This window comes from Carettochelys insculpta, chromosome 25, assembly GCF_033958435.1.
Source record: "Carettochelys insculpta isolate YL-2023 chromosome 25, ASM3395843v1, whole genome shotgun sequence".
Lineage (NCBI taxonomy): Eukaryota > Metazoa > Chordata > Testudines > Carettochelyidae > Carettochelys > Carettochelys insculpta.
In genome coordinates, this window is record NC_134161.1 from 17,000,413 (window position 1) to 17,019,542 (window position 19,130).

The 19,130-nt window shown below is 64.7% G+C and overlaps 1 protein-coding gene across 13 annotated transcripts in view; it reads right to left on the reverse strand.

Moving 5' to 3' along the window:
* Positions 1-19,130, reverse strand: part of ROBO3 (roundabout guidance receptor 3) — an 80,259-nt gene that overhangs the window by 48,117 nt on the left and 13,012 nt on the right. For all 13 annotated transcript variants that reach the window (XR_012642493.1, XM_074976673.1, XM_074976682.1 and 10 more), the window contains exons 3-8: positions 14,174-14,331; positions 13,833-13,953; positions 13,279-13,417; positions 12,719-12,846; positions 9,766-9,890; positions 6,995-7,166 (exon numbers count right to left, since the gene is read on the reverse strand). Coding sequence is in view for 12 of the 13 variants with exons in the window: in XM_074976673.1 (XP_074832774.1) it covers positions 6,995-7,166; positions 9,766-9,890; positions 12,719-12,846; positions 13,279-13,417; positions 13,833-13,953; positions 14,174-14,331 (843 nt within the window). In the remaining variant the exon portion in view is untranslated. The remainder of the gene's footprint in view (positions 1-6,994; positions 7,167-9,765; positions 9,891-12,718; positions 12,847-13,278; positions 13,418-13,832; positions 13,954-14,173; positions 14,332-19,130) is intronic.

The following is a 19,130-nucleotide window of genomic DNA, read 5'->3' on the forward strand; positions in this document are numbered from 1 at the left end:
GCCGGCGGGGAGCAGGGAGGAGCGGGGAGCAGGGAGGAGCAGGGCGCGAGAGGGAGCAGGGGGCAGCCGGCGGGGAGCGACGGGGACCGGCAAGGATGGTGAGGAGGTGGCCTGTGTTTTCCCTTTATTTATTTAGCTGTCTGTTTGTTCATTCTGTTTTATTTGTTGCTTTCTGTTCTACCTGGCTGTATTGTTTTTGTGAGTTCCAGATCCATGAAACGTACCACACGTGTGAACTGAACATGTGGGGCGCGTATCTCAAGCTCATTACGTTATTCCTTATGGATACTCATTGCCCTTTATAAGTCATTTCACTACAAGTTGCATTCTTTAGGAACAGAGCGGGGCTTGTGACCAGCCCCCTGCACATAGGACTAATGTACTCGACAGCAGTAACGTGCCACAGCGTGACGGACACCCCCAAGGCACTTTGCTCACGTCTCTGTTACAGGACTCTTGGAGATGGACGATGGACCTTGATCCCCTGCAGCAGAGGCTGGGTCACCCAGGAGGAACCCAATAGTGATCACACTAGTAGCCGCAAAGGGAGAAGCTGAGAGCTCTGGAGGCAGCTAAGGAAATGCTACGGCAGAAGAACCCGTTCGTTCCACGCCCTGGAGAGTTACAGAATGCCACCGCCAGCTGCTACTGGACCCAGCCCAGCACGAGTGGTCCAGCTCTGGAGAAGTGTCTGTCCCCACAGTGGCCAGGCATGGAGCCAAAGGCGAGAAAACTTGTAAGAGCTGCCAAGTCCAGAACCTGGTGACCCTGTGCGTGGCCAACTCGATGGAGAACACGGTTCAGCTCCCAGATCACATGCGACAGACCAGCAGCAGAGAGATTACCAGAGACCGTCCATGCCTGCAGGTTCTGCCCTGGAAAGGAGAACCGGTGCAGCAAACGCTAAAGCTGGCAGACATGACACAGCACAATACCTCCTGCCCCGGCCAGGTGCTCTGAGAGGGCAGGCCTAGATCCAGTGCCAGATGGTGGCTCCCCAGGCCCCCCCAAAACACACCCTCTCTGGAAGACGCAGCCCCTCATAGCGTCACACAAAGGCCGGGGCCAGCTCACCTGCTCTGTGGGACTAGGAAGCTGGGTTCTACGCTTCGTCCAACAGCTGCCACAAAGCACTCACCCTGGTCGGCTGAGCTGATGGATCAGGTGTCCGCAGGAGCCCCAAGACCCTGGGGAGCGCAGGCAGGGACCTCCAATGCTGCCCAGCGTTGGACACAAATGCAGGACACAGGATGTGATGGAGTGGGGGATACCTGTGTGTGTGTGTGTGGCTCACAGAGGGTGTGGGGCTCCTGCTGAGGGTAACCTTGATGACCAGGTAACACCTTTGCACTGCAGACAAAGGAGGAGGTGGAGCCTGAGGTGTTTGAATTGGAACTGGGATTTGGGAAGCAGTTAGTCTGGGCTGGGAGAGAGAGAGAGACAAAGGAGGGGGCAAGGCCCCAGCTCTGGGGGCCCCTCGGGGCCTCCTCTCCCCAACATGGATGGGACTGGCTGTCTCTGCCTGCTGTACTGACTCCTCTGTATGATGCTGTGTCCTGTTGGCTAATAAACCTGCTGTTTTCCTGCTGAGTGAGAGACTCTCCTGCCTGCGGACAGGGTGCAGAGCTTGGGGGACCCCAAAACCCCATCACACTGGTGTCAGAAGTGGGATGTTCTGCACCCCGAGGATGGAGCATCCAGCAGTAAGTGACTGGGGCCCCGGAAGAAGTGGGGCCTGCGAGACCCAGGTGTGCTGATGGGCAGTGAGGTGCAGCTCCCCAAGGCGGAGGGGCCTGCAGCCAAACCCAAGCAACTGCGGTCATGGTCCTCGAGAGGGGGTGTCACACCCGAGGAGGGGTTACTCCTGGGAATCTGTTGGAGTCGGTCCCAGAAGGTGGAGGGGCCGAGAGCCCAACCCCCAGGAACAAGTGACCCCTGAGGAGGCTGACGCTGAATGAGTCCTTCCCAAGACAGGGTGCTCATGGTCCCTGAGAGCGGGTGTCACACTGAAGAAGGGGTTCCGCTGGGAGTCTGTTGGAATCGGTCCCAGAGGGCAGAGGGGCCTACGGCCTAACCCCGGGCAGCTTGTGACCCGCAAGGAGCCTGGCACACTGAAGGGATTCTTCCAGGAATCGTGGGGTGCAGAGGGCATCAGCCTGAGAGCCTGCAACCACGCTGAGCAACTCCGCTGTGAAGTGGCAGCACCTGGAAACCGAATCGAGATTAAAGAAGCTGGACAAGGCAGCGTGGATGTGCAGTGGCAGAGCTAAGGGCTGGGGAGAATCCTGCAGAGGTGAGCCCGGATCGGGGCAGGGAACCCCGCACTGCCTGGAGTTCTGAACCGAGTGGCCTGCCACAGCTCAAGGAGGGAAGGAGCGATTCCAACCCATCATCTACTAGTGGCCAAGACAGACCTGTGAAGAGTTTTCCAGGCCTGGGCCGAGGAAGGTGCCTGTGTGTCTGTGCAGGAAAGCAGCTGATCCACTGGGAATGGCAAGTTGTCTGTGAGAGAAGCTGCTTCACCTTCTGTGTGTGTGTGGAGACCAGCCGGGGGGCTGGGACAAAGGAGAGAGTGTCTCCCATTGTCTGTCTGTGTTGAACAGCAGCAGCAGCCTGGGGAGAGAGCAGAGCCTGCGTTTGGAAAAGGTGACAATGAGGAAACTAGCCCATTGTCTGAGGAAGATTCACCAGCCTGGGGTGGCTGGAGAAGGAACCACCAGGAAAGAGCATTCCAGGTGTGTCTCTGAATCCAGCCATGGGGGCTGGAGCAGAGGGAATGGCTCTGGGATGGGCAGTGGTGTCCCTGCTAAGGACACTGGTCCTTGGTGCAAGAAAAGTGCTTCTGCTTCTGGGGAAGTGAATCCTTTGCCTGAGCCTGTGGGGGCTCGAGATGGAGCCAAGATCCCAGAGCTGGATCTGAGGGCAGCTGAAGCCCAGATGGGAAGTGGGCCTGCCTCTGTGTCTCTCAGGGGGGATGATGCTTTAACTCGGTCTGATCCAGTTAGTATCATCAGGGAATCCCAGAGACCAGACGATTCTGGTACTTGTTCTTTGCCTGATGCTGAGGTGTTACTGGGAGGGGGTGAGAGGACTCTGTCCTACCAGAGTCATCCTCTCGCCAGGACACAAGAACAGACGGGCAATGGAGTTACGCTGACTGATGAAGATAAAGGAGCTGGTAGCAGAAGGGAGGAAAGGGATCCTAACCTTCTGTCCGGTGGTACTGGCTGTCTGCCTGGAGGGGGATTACGTGGGAATCTGCCTAATGGGCCAGAAGTGATCCTGGGTGTAGGTGGAACCCAGGAGCTGGTTGTGGCTCAAGGGAGCAGTGCCCCCGTGGAGGCAGACGGGGGTGAGTTATTGTTTGGGGGAGCTCTTGAGGAAGAGAATTTCCCTGAAACTTTTCCTGACCCATCTGTGGGGACTGCAGAAAATGGGAGTAAGGTGAAGGAAAGTGAACAGGAAAGGTGCTTGTCTGTAAGAGCCAGAGCAGCCCTTTGCCTGGGGAGAAGTTTGTTTCAGCTCCTGATGGCCAGGACCTGCCTGAGTATGAAACCACTGGCTGTGCTCTGGAAGGGTCCAAAGCAGGCAGGGTAAAAGTTTCTCAGGAATTGGAAGCTGGTGCAAGTAAAGTGAAAACTCTCAGGGAATGTGAGCAGCCCTGTGAGAACCAAGTAAAACAGCTGCACAGTCAGTCTCTGTAGGATGCAGGAGAGGGCCAGCAATTCCCCATCTCCAGATGGTGGAAACACTTATATTCTCATACCGGACTCCACTTCTGATTCCATGGGGAGGCAGTAGTTGGAGGTGGAAGGACGAAGGAGCTGTGGGCCTGGTGGGCCAGTAAGGGATAAACAGGGATTCCTTCATGTGGATTCTGCGTCTGGGACTCACAAAACAACTCTCAGAAAGCAGTTTGGTTTGCAAATTTCCAGACTGGCAGGAAGGGGGCCATCTCCCTGAGATCATCAATGGCCCAGCTCTTGTTAGAAGGGAAGGCACAGCCAGAGAGATCAAATTTCCACCCCAGGGGGCAAGAGAGAAGATTAGAACTTGATGGTGCTAAGAAAGGCCTCAGCCATTTATCCCCAAAATACCAGATTCTCAAGGAGGTTACACAAAGGTTGTGGTCTACCAAAGAGCAACGTAAATGTACAGTTGCAATGGGTTTGTTCTGTTACTCACGCTGACTGCTGTAACCAAGGGGTGCTGCTACCAAAAGCTGTAGAATTGTACCATGCACTGAATGTTTGAAAAGAGCCATGTGACATGATGACATTGATGTAGAAGCATGAATTGTATGTTGAAGGAGTCTGTAACTCTGAAATGTCACCATTGTTCCCTGTAACTAGTCTTGCAACCTCTGACATGAGAAGGAACATTCCAAACCTATTGTGTGGCATGGAAGGGGAAACTGAGGCACACAACCATTGTGGTGGTCTGGCTAAATGCCAAGGATGGAAGCATTTGTACGTTCTTTTACTGGACTGTAACTGAATTCCAGACATTGGCCGGAGCAGCTGTATGGACTGGTGGTCAGAGGGGGCAGGACCCAGACCACAAAAGACCTGTTTGATCTGTTGGTGCTGCAGCATCTGTATGGGCTCTGCCCGCCCAACTTGAGAACGTGGCTAACGGACCGGGGCCGAAGCAGGGAGACCGACCAACCCAAGGGAACTAAAGGGACTTGCCCGGCTGCATCACATGAAAAGGGCCAAGACCAAGCTCCTGACTTGGAGCCTCCCCCAGCAGGACTATGACGTGGAGGTGGTGCACATCGAGGGGAGAACAGAGGGTACAGCCGATGCCCTGTCACAAGGGGAGAGCCCCGAACTTCCCCAGGTCACCAGTTGAGTGACCCCGCTCAGTTCGGTCTGGAAGGGGGGAGAGATGTGATGGAGTGGGGGATACCTGTGTGTGTGTGAGTGGCTCACAGAGGGTGTGGGGCTCCTGCTGAGGGTAACCTTGATGACCAGGTAACACCTTTGCACTGCAGACAAAGGAGGAGGTGGAGCCTGAGGTGTTTGAATTGGAACTGGGATTTGGGAAGCAGTTAGTCTGGGCTGGGAGAGAGAGAGAGACAAAGGAGGGGGCAAGGCCCCAGCTCTGGGGGCCCCTCGGGGCCTCCTCTCCCCAACATGGATGGGACTGGCTGTCTCTGCCTGCTGCACTGACTCCTCTGTATGATGCTGTGTCCTGTTGGCTAATAAACCTGCTGTTTTCCTGCTGAGTGAGAGACTCTCCTGCCTGCGGACAGGGTGCAGAGCTTGGGGGACCCCAAAACCCCATCACACAGGAGCTGTCCTCTTGGGTTGCCCAGCAGGAGGTACCAGCTGCAGGTCAGTCCCTGGCCTGCGTGGGCAGACTGCCGGGATCCGCAAGGAGCCAGCCGGGTGGGCTGCCCTCTGCAGACACTCACTCTGCTCAGGCGGGGCAGGGCCAGGTCTCTGCCACTGGCAGAGCTGGGTTCAGGAAGCAGCGCTGGGCTGCCCGTCTCTGCTGGCTGGGCCGTGACCAGGGTTCACTCTCTCGGCGGAGGCCGCTCAGCAAGGCTCCATGAGCAGACGCAGCGGTACTGGCAGAAGGCACAGTCTATGGCAGAACTGTCCCCACCCAGCCCAGGAGCTGGCAGAAACCGGGTCCTGCATGCGGGAGCATCAAGATCCTCTCCAAGCAGCGGCCTGAGCACAGCCCTGCTCACACCTGCAGAGTGCAGCCCATTGAGGGCATTTCCACGCTGGGCCCTCCCGGCCCTTCTGGGCTTGGGCCCCAGCGGAAGGTGCATTAGCAAACCCAAACAAGCACACGGAGCTCTCTCCAGGCCCTGCCTGTAACGTGGCCCCTGCGCCAGCCGTAACAACCAGGCAGCAGGTGCAAGCGCCTGTGCGTTCCTGTGGCAGCTCATGCCCTCAACAAACAAGGGTTTTATCGGCACGAAAGGGAGAGCCTCTGCTGTGGATTTGCACCAGGGCTGGCTCCTTTAACGCCCCCCAGTCCTGGCTCGAGTCACGGAAACTGGAGGCACGTCACAGCAGCAGCTTTCAGAGAAAATTCCAGAGAAGTTTGCGGGAGCAAATGCCACCAGCGCAGGGGCCTTGCAGGGCTGTGCCAACCCTCACTGGCACACGTGGCGTAGCCCCTACTGGGCCCCGCTGCAAGCAGCAAAAGCAGCCCTGCCCCACACAACGGAGCTGAGTTCCCAGCACAGAAGGGCTGTGAGGGGCGCTGCCTGAACCACCGAGCCACAGCCGGTGGGAGTGAGAGGCTCCCTGTGCAGCGGCCGGGCAGGCCCTCAATGCTGCAGGCCCGGGTGCAGACGCAGCCCTGCTGCCAGAAGGGTTTTCCTGGGGGCATAGGAATGCCACGCATCCCCCCCCACAGCAAGGGGCACGGTCAGGCCAGGCCCTGCTGGGAACCGCGCTGCTCTCAGGGACAGGGAGCTGCAGTCTCTCCTCCCACCGCCCCACCCTCCCTTCCTCCATCCCTCCGGCGCCCTTTCACCACCCTCGCTCCTGCCCGCAGGTGCCCCAGGCTGGCTGCTGCCCGGAGGACACAGAGCTGGTTAGGACCCCGGGTGCTCCGCTGTGCTGGTTGTGTGGAGCTCACGCCCAGGGCTCTGCCCGTCACCCCTGGGCGCAGCCGGCAGATTGAGACACTGCTCCCAGGTAGGAAGCCCTGACGGCACAGCCCGGGGACTGAACGAAGCAGCCGCTGCGTCACGGCCATCACCTCTCAGGCTGCCCACAGCCCGGCCAAGCAGGGGGATGTGCCTGGAATGGTGCCCGCCCCGGAGGAGCACTAGCGGACTGGCGGGAGGGAACAAAGCCCCTGGCCAGGGTACCATGCTCTGCCAGCCAGCCAGCCCCCCCAGCACTGGTGGGTCAGAGGCCACGCCCCACGCTGCTGCACAGCTTGGCCAGAGCCCCCGGCTGGGCTGCACACCAGCCAGCTGCGTCTGTAGTCTGCAGGCTGGCTCACACTCCCGAGCACTCACCGTCCTCCACCTCCAGCAGGGCCTTGGCCAGGATGCTGCCTGCCACACTGATGGCCTGGCACATGTAGTAGCCCGAATCCGCTGTCTGCACCTCAGTGATGGTCATCTCGCCGCTCGGGGACACGGAGAACCGGCCTGTGGGCTGCGGGGGCTGGCTGGGGAACAGCAGGATCTGCAAGGCAGAGACGACACAACCCTGACTCGCTGCCCAGCCCAGAGAGAGGGGGTGGGGCTGCCAGCTTTCCCCTCACTCAGGCCAAGCCAGCTGAGCCGGGCCTGGCAGCCCGGGTGGGGGTAGGAAAGCTGAGTTGGGGCGTGGGGAGGTGGGGGGCACGGGACGGGGGGTGCGGCATAAGGAGTGGGGCACAGGATGGGAGAACGACGAAGCTGGGGTGAGGGCACAGAATGGGGGTGCAGGGAGGCGGGGGCGCAGGATGGGGTACAGCATGGGGAGGTGGGGTGCAGGGTGGGAGTGCAGGGAGGCGGGGCACAGGATGGGGTACGACATGACGAGGCAGAGGTGCAGGGCGCAGGCGCAGGCACAGGATGGGAGCAGGGAGAGGCCAGGGCATGGGATGGGGGCGCAGGGAGGCGGAGGTGCAGGACAGGGGGGAGTGGGGGAGCAGGCGTGGAGAGGGGACGTGGGACAGGGAGGTGGGACAGGCAGGGGCATGGGTGCGGGATGGGGGCGCAGGGAGGTGGAGGTACAGAACGGGGGCGTGGGGGAGCAGGGAGAGGTGGGGGCATGGGCGTGGGTGTGAGATGGGACGCAAGGAGGCAGAAGCGCAGGACAGGGGCACGGGACGGGGTCGCAGGGAGGCGGGAGCGCGGGACAGGGCGCAGGAGCAGGGAGGCGGAGGTGCAGGACGGGGCACGGGACAGGGAGGCAGGGGCGTGGGACGGGGCGCAGGAGCAGGGAGGCGGAGGTGCAGGATGGGGTACGGGGACGGGGGCACAGGGAGGCAGGGGCGTGCGATGGGGCACAGGAGCAGGGAGGCGGAGGTGCAGGACGGGGGTGCGGGGAGGCGGAGGTGCAGGACAGGGGCACAGGACAGGGAGGCAGGGGCGTGGGAGGGGGCGCAGGAGCAGGGAGGCGGAGGTGCAGGACAGGGGCGCGGGATGGGGCGCAGGAGCAGGGAGGCGGAGGTGCAGGACGGGGGCGCGGGACAGGGAGGCAGGGGCGTAGGATGGGGCGCAGGAGCAGGGAGGCGGAGGTGCAGGAAGGGGGCGCGGGGAGGCAGAGGTGCAGGACGGGGGCACAGGGAGGCAGGGGCGTGGGAGGGGGCGCAGGAGCAGGGAGGCGGAGTTGCAGGACAGGGGCGCGGGGAGGCAGGGGCGTGGGAGGGGGCGCAGGAGCAGGGAGGCGGAGGTGCAGGACAGGGGCGTGGGAGGGGGCGCAGGAGCAGGGAGGCGGAGGTGCAGGACAGGGGCGTGGGAGGGGGCGCAGGAGCAGGGAGGCGGAGGTGCACGACAGGGGCGTGGGAGGGGGCGCAGGAGCAGGGAGGCGGAGGTGCAGGACAGGGGCGTGGGAGGGGGCGCAGGAGCAGGGAGGCGGAGGTGCAGGACAGGGGCACAGGGAGGCAGGGGCGTGGGAGGGGGCGCAGGAGCAGGGAGGCGGAGGTGCAGGACAGGGGCACAGGGAGGCAGGGGCGTGGGAGGGGGCGCAGGAGCAGGGAGGCGGAGGTGCAGGACAGGGGCGCGGGATGGGGCACAGGAGCAGGGAGACGGAGGTGCAGGACAGGGGCGCGGGATGGGGCGCAGGAGCAGGGAGACGGAGGTGCAGGACGGGGGCACAGGGAGGCAGGGGCGTGGGAGGGGGCGCAGGAGCAGGGAGGCGGAGGTGCAGGACAGGGGCGCGGGGAGGCAGGGGCGTGGGATGGGGCGCAGGAGCAGGGAGACGGAGGTGCAGGACAGGGGCGCGGGATGGGGCGCAGGAGCAGGGAGACTGAGGTGCAGGACAGGGGCGCGGGATGGGGCGCAGGAGCAGGGAGGCGGAGGTGCAGGACAGGGGCGCGGGATGGGGCGCAGGAGCAGGGAGGCGGAGGTGCAGGACGGGGGCACAGGGAGGCAGAGGTGCAGGACAGGGGCACAGGGGCGTGGGATGGGGTGCAGGAGCAGGGAGGCGGAGGTGCAGGACAGGGGCGCGGGATGGGGCGCAGGAGCAGGGAGGCGGAGGTGCAGGACGGGGGCACAGGGAGGCAGAGGTGCAGGACAGGGGCGCGGGGAGGCAGGGGCGCGGGATGGGGCGCAGGAGCAGGGAGACGGAGGTGCAGGACAGGGGCGCGGGATGGGGCGCAGGAGCAGGGAGACGGAGGTGCAGGACAGGGGCGCGGGATGGGGCGCAGGAGCAGGGAGGCGGAGGTGCAGGACGGGGGCACAGGGAGGCAGAGGTGCAGGACAGGGGCACAGGGAGGCAGGGGCGTGGGATGGGGCGCAGGAGCAGGGAGGCGGAGGTGCAGGACAGGGGCGCGGGGAGGCAGGGGCGCGGGATGGGGCGTAGGAGCAGGGAGACGGAGGTGCAGGACAGGGGCGCGGGATGGGGCGCAGGAGCAGGGAGATGGAGGTGCAGGACAGGGGCGCGGGATGGGGCGCAGGAGCAGGGAGGCGGAGGTGCAGGACGGGGGCACAGGGAGGCAGAGGTGCAGGACAGGGGCACAGGGGCGCGGGATGGGGCGCAGGAGCAGGGAGGCGGAGGTGCAGGACGGGGGCGCGGGGACGGGGGCACAGGAAGGCCTTGGTGCACACAGTTTGGAGGGTCCCGCAGAGCCTACCTGGCTGCCCTCCTTCTGCCAGAACACAGCCGGCGGCGGATTCCCTCGGGTCTCGCACTGGAAGGTGACGGTGCGGCCCTGAGCGACGATCTGGTCCCGCGGGCGCGTCACTAGCTGGGGTGGGACTGCGAGGGGCACACAGGGGGAGGAGGGCTGCAAACTTCAGCCAGCTTTGCCCAGCTGCCTAGAGTGGTGTCGCAGGCCCGGCCCGTAGCGAGGGGAGGGGAGAGGCGCCTGCTCTGGCTCACAGCACCCGCCGGCCTGGGGGGCTCAGAGCCCCCTCTCCTCCTGAGCACACAGCTCTGCGGCTCCAGGCCCCCGAGCGGAGCCCTAGCACTGTCCCCCCGCGCTGGGGCCTGCGGGCACAGGCTGTCCTTCGCGCCACGGCACACGGAGAGGGGAGCGGGGCTGGCACGGCGCTCTGGGGCACAGGGACGAAGCACAACTGCCTGGCCCAGCTGGGGAACCGGTCAGAGTCCAACGGGACGAATTCCACCAAGAGCCGAGCGCAGCACGTCCACACACGGAGCTGCTTGCTGGGCAGCTGTGGAGTGGCTGGGGTCAGTGCGGGCTGGAGGGTGGGACCCTGGGGTCAGTGCGGGCCCCACGCTGCATGCCAGGGAAAGGGAAGGTTCGGGGGTGGGGATGAACAGAGCCACCGCCTGTAAGACACGTTGTCCAGCTGGACTCAGCCCTGGGCAGGCCGGGGTCTAAGCACTGTCTGGAGCGAGCGCCCGGAGGGGGCCAGAGGAACCCTGGTTTTAGGTGGAAAAACAGCCGGCCGGGGAGGAGAGGCCACACGCCTGGGCGTGCTCAGCTCTGAGAAGAGGAACTGACCAGTCCGGAGGCCTGGGAGGGCGGCTACAAGGAGGCCAGGGAGCGACTGGTCCCCAGCCCCAGAAGGCAGGGCCAGCAGGATGGTGCAGCCTGCACCAGGGAGACCCAGTCAGACACTGGGAAAAGCCTCCCAACTCTCGGGGCAGTCGAGCTGTGGAGCAGGCGTCTGAAGGAGGCTGGGGCATCCCCGCCATGGAGACCGGGGGCAGACACCTCTCAGGGCTGGCCTAGGGTCCCTTGGCCCTGGGCTTGAGGCCCCGGCAGGCTGACCGCAGCGGGGAAGCCCTGGGAGGGTGCAGCTGCCAGACAAAAGCCGGAGGTGGGGGCTGCATTTCTTCCTGGCCCTAGCGCTGGCGACCAGGCGGCCCTGGCCGCACAGCTGAGTGCAGCATTGTACACGAGCAGCCCTGCCCACCTCCCTGCCGCCTGGCCAGCCCTCAGCGAGCCGGGCCGCACGGCACCAGCGGCAGTGGCTGCGGAGGCCCTGCTCTGTCCCCAGGCCGGGTCCCACCAGGGCCGGAGCGGGTAGCATTCTCCAGCCAGCCCCGCACAGACTGGGCACCTCAGATGCATAGGGGACACCGAAGGCGGGAGGGACTCAGACCCAGAAGGGCGCGTGATCCCTCTGGAAGGAGCACAGGCCTGAGTCCCTTCCAGGGCAGCCCAGGCCTCGCTTCCCAGCCAGCACAGGACAGCGTTGGGGCGGCCTGGTACCGCATCTCCCCAGCCCGTGGATGCTGCAGGGCCGACCCAGCGTCACGGGGGCTTGGCTGAGTCACACAAGGCAGAAAGGCAGGTCTCCCTGCTCGGTTTTTTCAGGGAGCTTGGAGGAGCACCCCTGCTGCAAACGCTCCCTGAGAGCGGCTGTGACCATGCGGCCCAGCGCCCCTACTCTTGCGTAGGCTAGACGCGGGGCAGGGGCCAGCGAGTGCACAGCGGCTCTTCCCGGGCTGCCCGGCATCGGCAGGGTGCGGACAGGGAGGGGAGAAGGGCTGAGGCCTTGGGTCTCTGGGGGACAGAGCCGTAACTTGCTGGGACGTGCCCTGTGGGTGGGCCGACGGCCTCCCGGTGCGCAGAGCAGGATCAGGCTAGGGCTAGGCCCAGGGAGGAGAAAAGGAGCAGCTCTCCTAAATCAGCCGCCTCCCCAGGGATGGGTGACCCCCCCCATGCAGCCTGGCCCAGCCCAAGCCTGCTCCTTCCTCTCAGTGGGGGCCAAAGGGCCTGTGGATGCACAAATGCCAGCGACCCCGTTGCTCCCCTCCAGTGCCTGCCACGTGCCGGGAGGCGAGGCAGAGCCGGGGGGCAGTTACGGCTGGCCGCTGGCAGGGGGCAGAAGCAGGGCCAGGTCTGGCCTAGCCTGGCGCTGTTTGGCAAGTCCCCGGGCTCACTTTGCCCAGCTGGGCGCCATGGCCGGCTGGCTGGGGTGCTGCTCTGCAGGTGGGATACTGCCCAGAGACGGGGACAGCGGGGCCGGTTGGGGGTCTAGCCCAGCACAAGCGCGTGCCCAGGACCGCAGGCTGCCTTGGGAAGCAGACTGCCCCTGCAGCAAGTCAGCACTGCCCTTGGCCCTGGGCCTCTGCAGGAGCAGCATCTGGAAGGGGATGCACCTCGCACGCCCTCCTGGGAAGGGAGATCAGCTGCTCCGCACCAGCCACCTCTGACCTCCGGCAGCACATCTCAGCGGGAGGATGGGGTGCGGCAGCCCAGCTGGCCAAGTCCCCTGCCCTGGGCTTCAAAGGGCCCATGGAGACGGGCTGGGGGGCTGACAAGGGACCTCCACGCAGAGGCCCAGCCCTGTCCCTCCACCTCTGGGTACAGGAGAGGGACACCCTGGGGCCGCAGCAGACAGGGGGGCCTCTCCAATGGTCCAACAGGTGTGCAGAGCATCACCCACCGCAGCCCCCCGGAATGTCATCCCCACGTGGCTCAGGGTGACGGGGCAGAGGGCAGCCGGGAAATGGGCACTGCCAATGGGTCCCCCCACAGCCACCTCCAAGCAGCGCTTGGGCCCTGGGCAGGGCTCTCCCCATCACTGGGCAATGACAGAAGGCGGCTGTCCATCTTCTCCGCATCTGTCTGTCCCACCAGCGCAGCCAGGCCCCAACGGGCCCCTTACCGTGGACACTGAGCGAGCCCGAGGCCTCCGACTTGCCCACGCTGTTCTCAGCCACGCAGGTGTAGGTGCCCTCATCCTCGGCGCCAACCCGGCTGAGCCGCAAGCTGTTGTTGCTCTGGATCTCTGCCCTGGGAAGAGCGAGCCCATGCCTGAGAGCCGGCCGGGCACTAGCGCTGGGAGGCCACGCTGGGGGGGTGCTGCACCCAGAGGCCGTGCCCCTCCAGCCCTCCCCGGTCCCACCCTGGGCAGGGAACGGTGCCTGGTGTTTGCTCGCTCGGGGCCCAGCCTCTGCCCACCAGCCCTCACCTGGGGGCTGGCAGTACCCCCTGGGAACACAGTCCCTTCAGGAGCCAGGCCGAACGGGGCCCAGTGGGCCCAGCAGGCAGGTGCCCACTTCTGGGCAGGAGCAGGGTTCACTGTGCAGGTGGCTGGGGCATGGCTCCTGCAGAGCAGCCCTGGGGGGCCCCCCACAAAGTGCCGGCACCTCCCCACTAGCTCTGCTGGGGAGCACACCGGCAGCCCGGCCCAGCCCAGCCCGGGAAAGGGCCCCCACCTCCTACCTGCCCCGGGGCAGCTCCCCTTCCTCCTTGCGCCAGCGGGCCATGGGCACGGGGTCGCCCTGCACCTCGCAGTGGAAATCCACGGTGTCCTCGGCCAGCACCACCTGGTTGGTGGGCCTGCGGAGGAATGTGGGGCGCTCTGCCCAGACACACCAGAACGGCAGCATCAGCACCGGGGCCTGCAGAGCTGCACCCCGGGAGCACGCGCCCGCCCGCCCTGCCCCGGGCAGGAGAGGCACACGGCAAAGGCTGGAGAATTCCCCATCCCACTCCTGGGCCTTTACCCCGACCCCCAGCCTCCCCCCGCCCCCCGCTCCTGGGCATTCACCCCCACCACCCCCCGACTCCAGGGGGCTCCCCCAGCCTCCCCTCCCCCGCTCGTGGGCATTCACCCCCAGCCTCCCCCACAGGGGCAGCGGGAAGGCTGCAGGGCCTGGAGCTTGGACGGAACCAGCCGTGCAACGGGCCTGGCAAAAGGAGGAGCCGGCTGGGTGCTGTGCAGGGGGAGCTGCCCTCCCGCTCTGCGGGCCCCTGGCAGGCGCAGCCCCACACACCGAACACCACCAGCTGGGCCGGCTCGCTGTCCCGCTCCCCCACCATGTTGGTCGCCACACAGACGTAGGTGCCGGCGTCACTCTTCCTGGCGTGGGACATCATCAGCTTCCCCCCACGGATCTGTGCCAAGGGAGACTCACTCAGCCCGGCTGTGCCGGGGCACGGCCCCTTCCCCCATGCCCCTCATCCACTTCACCACCCACCCCGAGGGCCAGACACCCCACAGCCTGCACGCCCCCATGGGAGAGATGTCCCATCAGCCCCCCTCTCCCCCTAGCACAGCCTGGCTGCTGACTGCCCAGCGGGACACCCTCCCGCCGCACGCCTGCCGTGCCCCTACCGTGACGCGCTCGTCCTTGTCGCTGATGCGCACGCCGTCCTTCTTCCAGGAGATGGTGGGCTCGGGGTGCCCGCGGGGCGGGACGCACTCCAGCACGGCCGGCTCACCTGCCGCCACCACCACGTCGCCGGGCACCTGCCGGAAGTCGTCACGCAGGACTGCAAGGGAACCCAGGCAGCGTCAGCCAGCCACCCGGCCCCGGCTGAGCGCTTGGGAGGGACGACAAGGGCTGCAGCAGGCAGGGCTGCTGTCCCCTTCATGCAGCGTTCACTGGGGCTGGCTCAGTCCCTGCCAGCTGCCCACAAGGGAAGTTTCACACTGAAAAATTGCTGCGTGTAATGCTCAAAAAAATCGATTCCAAGAGTCAGGTTTTCTAGATGTCTTATTTTTCCAAGAACAAACAACAAGAGAAAATGACCCACTACTGGCCTTCCACTGGGAAGGGGGTTAGCACACCCGCAAGCAGGTACAACCCCTCACAAAACATCACTCCAACTGCCAACTGGAGTGGGGCTGGGTCGGTCTCTCATGCAAAACTGGAAGGAGAACATTGTTCAAAACCAAAACCAAAGGCCCGTCCTTCCTCACAGTGGGGAAAAAGCGTTCTGATGGAGAGGCCGCGTCAGACAAGTGTCCCCTTACAGAAATGCCTGGAAAATAAGACGTCCCATGGGACAGGTTTTGTTTTAATCGAGGAGCGGGTTTTGCATCTTTTGATCACAAGTCTGCTTAATATTAGAGCCGGTGCTGGAGAGCTGGTCCTCCGATCAGGGGCTGCATCACGACTCGAGTGTGGTTTTGGCACGAGTCAGTCAGCAGCAGCTGTACTAGGCGAGTGCATTACAAATATTACTCAACCTGCTCTCCAAATGCCATTCACCACTTCATAGACGCGCTGACTACCGTGGAAGGAAAATGGCGAGCGCCACATTTTTTCCAGGACACCTTCCCCCATCACATGGCACAGCCGTGTTCCACTGCAGTCTGCGCCTGCACTGGAGACTTCCCCTGGCTGGCTCAGCTCAGGCAAGGAGGGTTGTGGGCCCTGGCTAGCGCTCTGGAGCGGGGTGGGGTGCCTCGCAGTGCTGCGCAGGGTCAGGACTCTCCTGGAAGAAGCTGGGGCCCACGTCACCCTCGGACAACAGGCGGCCACTGCCTCAGGCAGCCCTGGCAGCACCTCCAACAGGCCTTTGCCAAGACAAGTGCCCTCCCTCTCCTGCAGGTCCCAGGGTCCTGAGTCCCCAGCTCTCCCAGGGAGCCAGGATCAGGCCTGGCCTTTGGAGATTTCCTTGCTTACCACAGAACCCCTTGGAGCCCTGGGCACCAAACCCACCAGGCTTGGCGAGCAGCCTGGCCGCCGGGGGCGCCCGAGCTAACCGCAGCGTCTGCAGCCCCTGGCATGCATTTGGCTGGCCTGGAAAACGCTGCAGCCGGGGAGCAGCCTGCAGGAGTGCCAGCTGCGCTGCCCCACCAGCACGGCACTGGGCTTTCATGGCCGTCCACCCAGGCACCTGCTGGCCGCATCTCTGAGCTTCTTGAGAGGTGAATGGGTCCGCCTGGCTCCAGCACGATCAAGTCCACCCGCCAGGCAACAGGCGGTGGGGCCCCAGCCACAGCCGAGCACACACGCCACACAGGCAGAGACTAGCCGAGGCCAGCAACGGCCCTGCCATTCACCACCTCAGCTGAAGGGGGGAGAAGAGGCCCAAGCGTCACAGGCGCCAGCCAGCAGTGCCGAGCGCCGAGCTGCATCCCCGAGGAACGGGGCCTTTTCCCAGGTTCTCTCCCAGCCCCAGCGACCCCTTCTCCTTCCTCGCATGCGGAGCCTCAGCCGCCCCAGCGCTTTCTGCCGCCCACAGGGCTTCCCCCGGCAGCCAGCCCAGCCCAGCCCCGGTGGCCCTCCAAGCGGGTGCTGGGCTAGCACGTGCCAGCTCTCTCCGCCACACTTCACCCCAGGGAGGGGAGCTGCTGGCCGGAGCAGGGAGCACTTCCACGCCAGGCGGCTGTCTGATTACAAGGCCCTGCTAGACAGCGATCCCAGCCAAAGCCGTCACTGCGAACGCACCGGGGAAGAGCGAGTGCTCCGGGCTTTGCAGCAGCGCCAAACAACAAGGGCAGGACAGCTGAAAGCCATTAGGACTTTCTAAAATTACCCCGGCTCCGGCTGCTGCTTCCAGCACTCATCACCCCCCGCACCGGGGCAGCGCTGGGCTGTCAGCGCCACTCAGCCTGGCCGGGAGCCCAAGTGCTGGGACAGGATCAGAGCAGGACACCGCTCCTGTTGGTGGGGGGCTGGTGCTATTTGCTCCCGAGACACACAAACGCCTCCTGGCTGGGTGACAGGCTGAGAAGCGACACAAATCAATACGTGATCCCTGTTCCGAGCCACAGCATCTCCTCTGCCTCACGCCCATCGTCTTCGCTCCCCTCCCCTCCCAGCTCCGACCCTGCGCACGGGCTGCAGTCGGGAGCACCTGGGGCGCGAGACCCGCAGGCAGCGTGGGCCGGCGAGCAGCGGCCCCAGGGAGATGCGCCCGTGGCCTAGGCCCAGGCGATGCGGCCAGCACAGCTCTCCGCTCGCCCAGGCGGGGCCAGGCTCCCAGCTGCATCTCCCCACGGGCCGCCCCAGCCTCGCCGGGGCCCTGCCTCCCAGCTGAGTTCCCACATCTTTGGAGAGGGGCATCCCGAGCCCCCCACGCACCCCGCAAAGGGAGGCTCTCGTGCCCCGGCCACCAGGAGAGAGCAGGCCCCGCCTGCAGGCCCGAGCCCCGACAGGCACCGCCGCACTACGCCCATATTAAGGCTCCCCTGCCCAGCGCCAGGTGCCCCAGAGGGAATGAATAGAACAGGGCAATTACCCAGTGATCAGCCCCCTTCCACCAGCCCCGGCTAGGGACCCCCAGAGCACAGGCTCCTGGCTATTGGCCACTGATGAACCTGCCCCCAGAGACTCAGCTAGTTCTTGTGTACAGCCGGTCGCACTGCTGGGCTTCAGAGCGCCCAGGCAAGGAGTCCCCGCAGTGCTGCCAGCCTGCGGAGGCAGAGTCCCTTTGGCTGCTCTCAAACCAGCTGCTTGTGCCCTGGAAAGGAGAAAATCCGCTTCCCCCCGCCCAGTACACGGGTGCACTGTGCAGCCGCCGTCATGCACATTCTGCCCCCTTTCTCCCACGGGGGCCCCGAGCGAGGAACCAGGCTGGCCTGGAGGGCGCTGGAGGCCAGACCTGCTGCTCCGAGGGGCAGCTGGAGGAGTCACGGCCTCCCTTCGTGGGTCGGAATTCGGGTCCTACAAACAAACCCCAGCAGCTCCGCGCCTGCCAAGCTGCTGCGCTCAAGCCCAGGGTGCCCTTGCCAGAGCTTGGGGCCTGCTGGAGCGCCCCTTGGGCAGCCGCCGTTACCCCAGCCGCACCACACTCCTCCGATGGCTTTATTCAGCCACCCGTCAGAGGCTGGTGCCCGAGCTGCGTGCCCCCCAGCTGCGCTGTAATGGCAGGCTTAGCAGAACCCACGTTTCCCTCCCCAGCTGCCATGGGTGACTCGCCCTGGCCTCCTCATAGGGGCCAAGGGTGCTTATCTTGTGCCCCAGGACCTGGACATGTTCCCCATAGTGCGTTTGCAGGTCCTTGTCCCTGCAGAGCCATTAGGGAAGACAGTGGGGTCAGGGCACCGAGGAAGAGCACAAGGAGGTCAGGGCCGATAAACAGAGCCAGGGATCATAGTCACAGCAGTGCACTCTCCCGGATGCGAGAGCTGCATGCCTGGGGGCCCAGGGCCAGGGAGCTCTCCAAGGGCACAGTCCAGTGCGGGGAGGCTAATCCCGAAGGTCTGTGCAAAGCCCCAAGCCAGGAGCAGAAAGGAGTCTGCCCAGGATGAACCCTCCCACTCAGCAAAGCTAAGGAGCAGGGGCTGCCCTAGCCAGTGAGGAGCCACACGTCAGGCAGCTGCTGGAGAAAGCAGATCACTAACCCATCCCAACGGCTCCCAGGCCACGGCCGCGGCAGCCAAGAGACCCAGCTCTGAGCAGGGGGCTGGACTTGATGACCTCCTGAGGTCTCCCCCTGCCCCAGGGGTCTCTGATCGTGTGCGCCCAGCCAAACGGAGAACACTGCTTCAGGCGGGACCTCCGCATACACGCCAGGCGATGCGCCATCCCCAGCAAACCAGCCAGAGGCAGCCCAGCCGCCCCCTCACCCTGTACAGCCGTTCGCCTTCTCTGCGTGCCAGGGAGGGAACAGCCAGCGGGACTGGCACAGCCAGAGGAGTAGGCGCAGCTCCAACCACAATCCGCCCCCTTCTCAAAGCTGATGAGGTGGCAGGGGCCTTCTCCCTCCCAGGGGTTCTCAGCAGCTCCCTCTCCCCAGAGCCCTGCATGCCCATGGCTCCCGAGGCACAGCCCCCGGACTCTGCACCGGGGAGATTCTGCACCGGACTCCTGGTCCATTTAGACGGGAGGGACTCCAGATGGGAAGGCAAATCAATCAGCCAAGCAGCCTGGCTGTTCCGAGACGGTGCGCTGGTGCGGGCAGCAGGCAGAGGGGCCTGGCGACAAGCCAGCAGCAGGGCAGGGCAGTTGGCAGGACACCGGAGCCGAGCGACACGGAGACCACCCCCGCCAGCTCTCAGCGTGAACACCCCGCTGGGACGAATGGGGCGGTCACGGCCGAGAGCTACCATCTCTGGCAGGCAGCAGACGCCGGTCCACAGTCCTGCAGCGGCTCATACAGCATCCCCACCAGGAAGGCGAGGAGCGGGCCAGGCGCCTGCGCTGCTGCCCAGCGGGGGTCATGGGCCCCACGGAGCCCGGATCCCTGAGTCCCGTGGGAACGGGCGAGCGCCCAGGGCCACAGAGAGGTGGAACTGGCTCCTTACTCCCCGAGCACCCACAAGAACGGCGGGGGAGCGGGAGCCCTAGGTTACGCCCTGGCTCCAGCTGGAGGAGCCTCTCCCCCTTTGCTGGGAG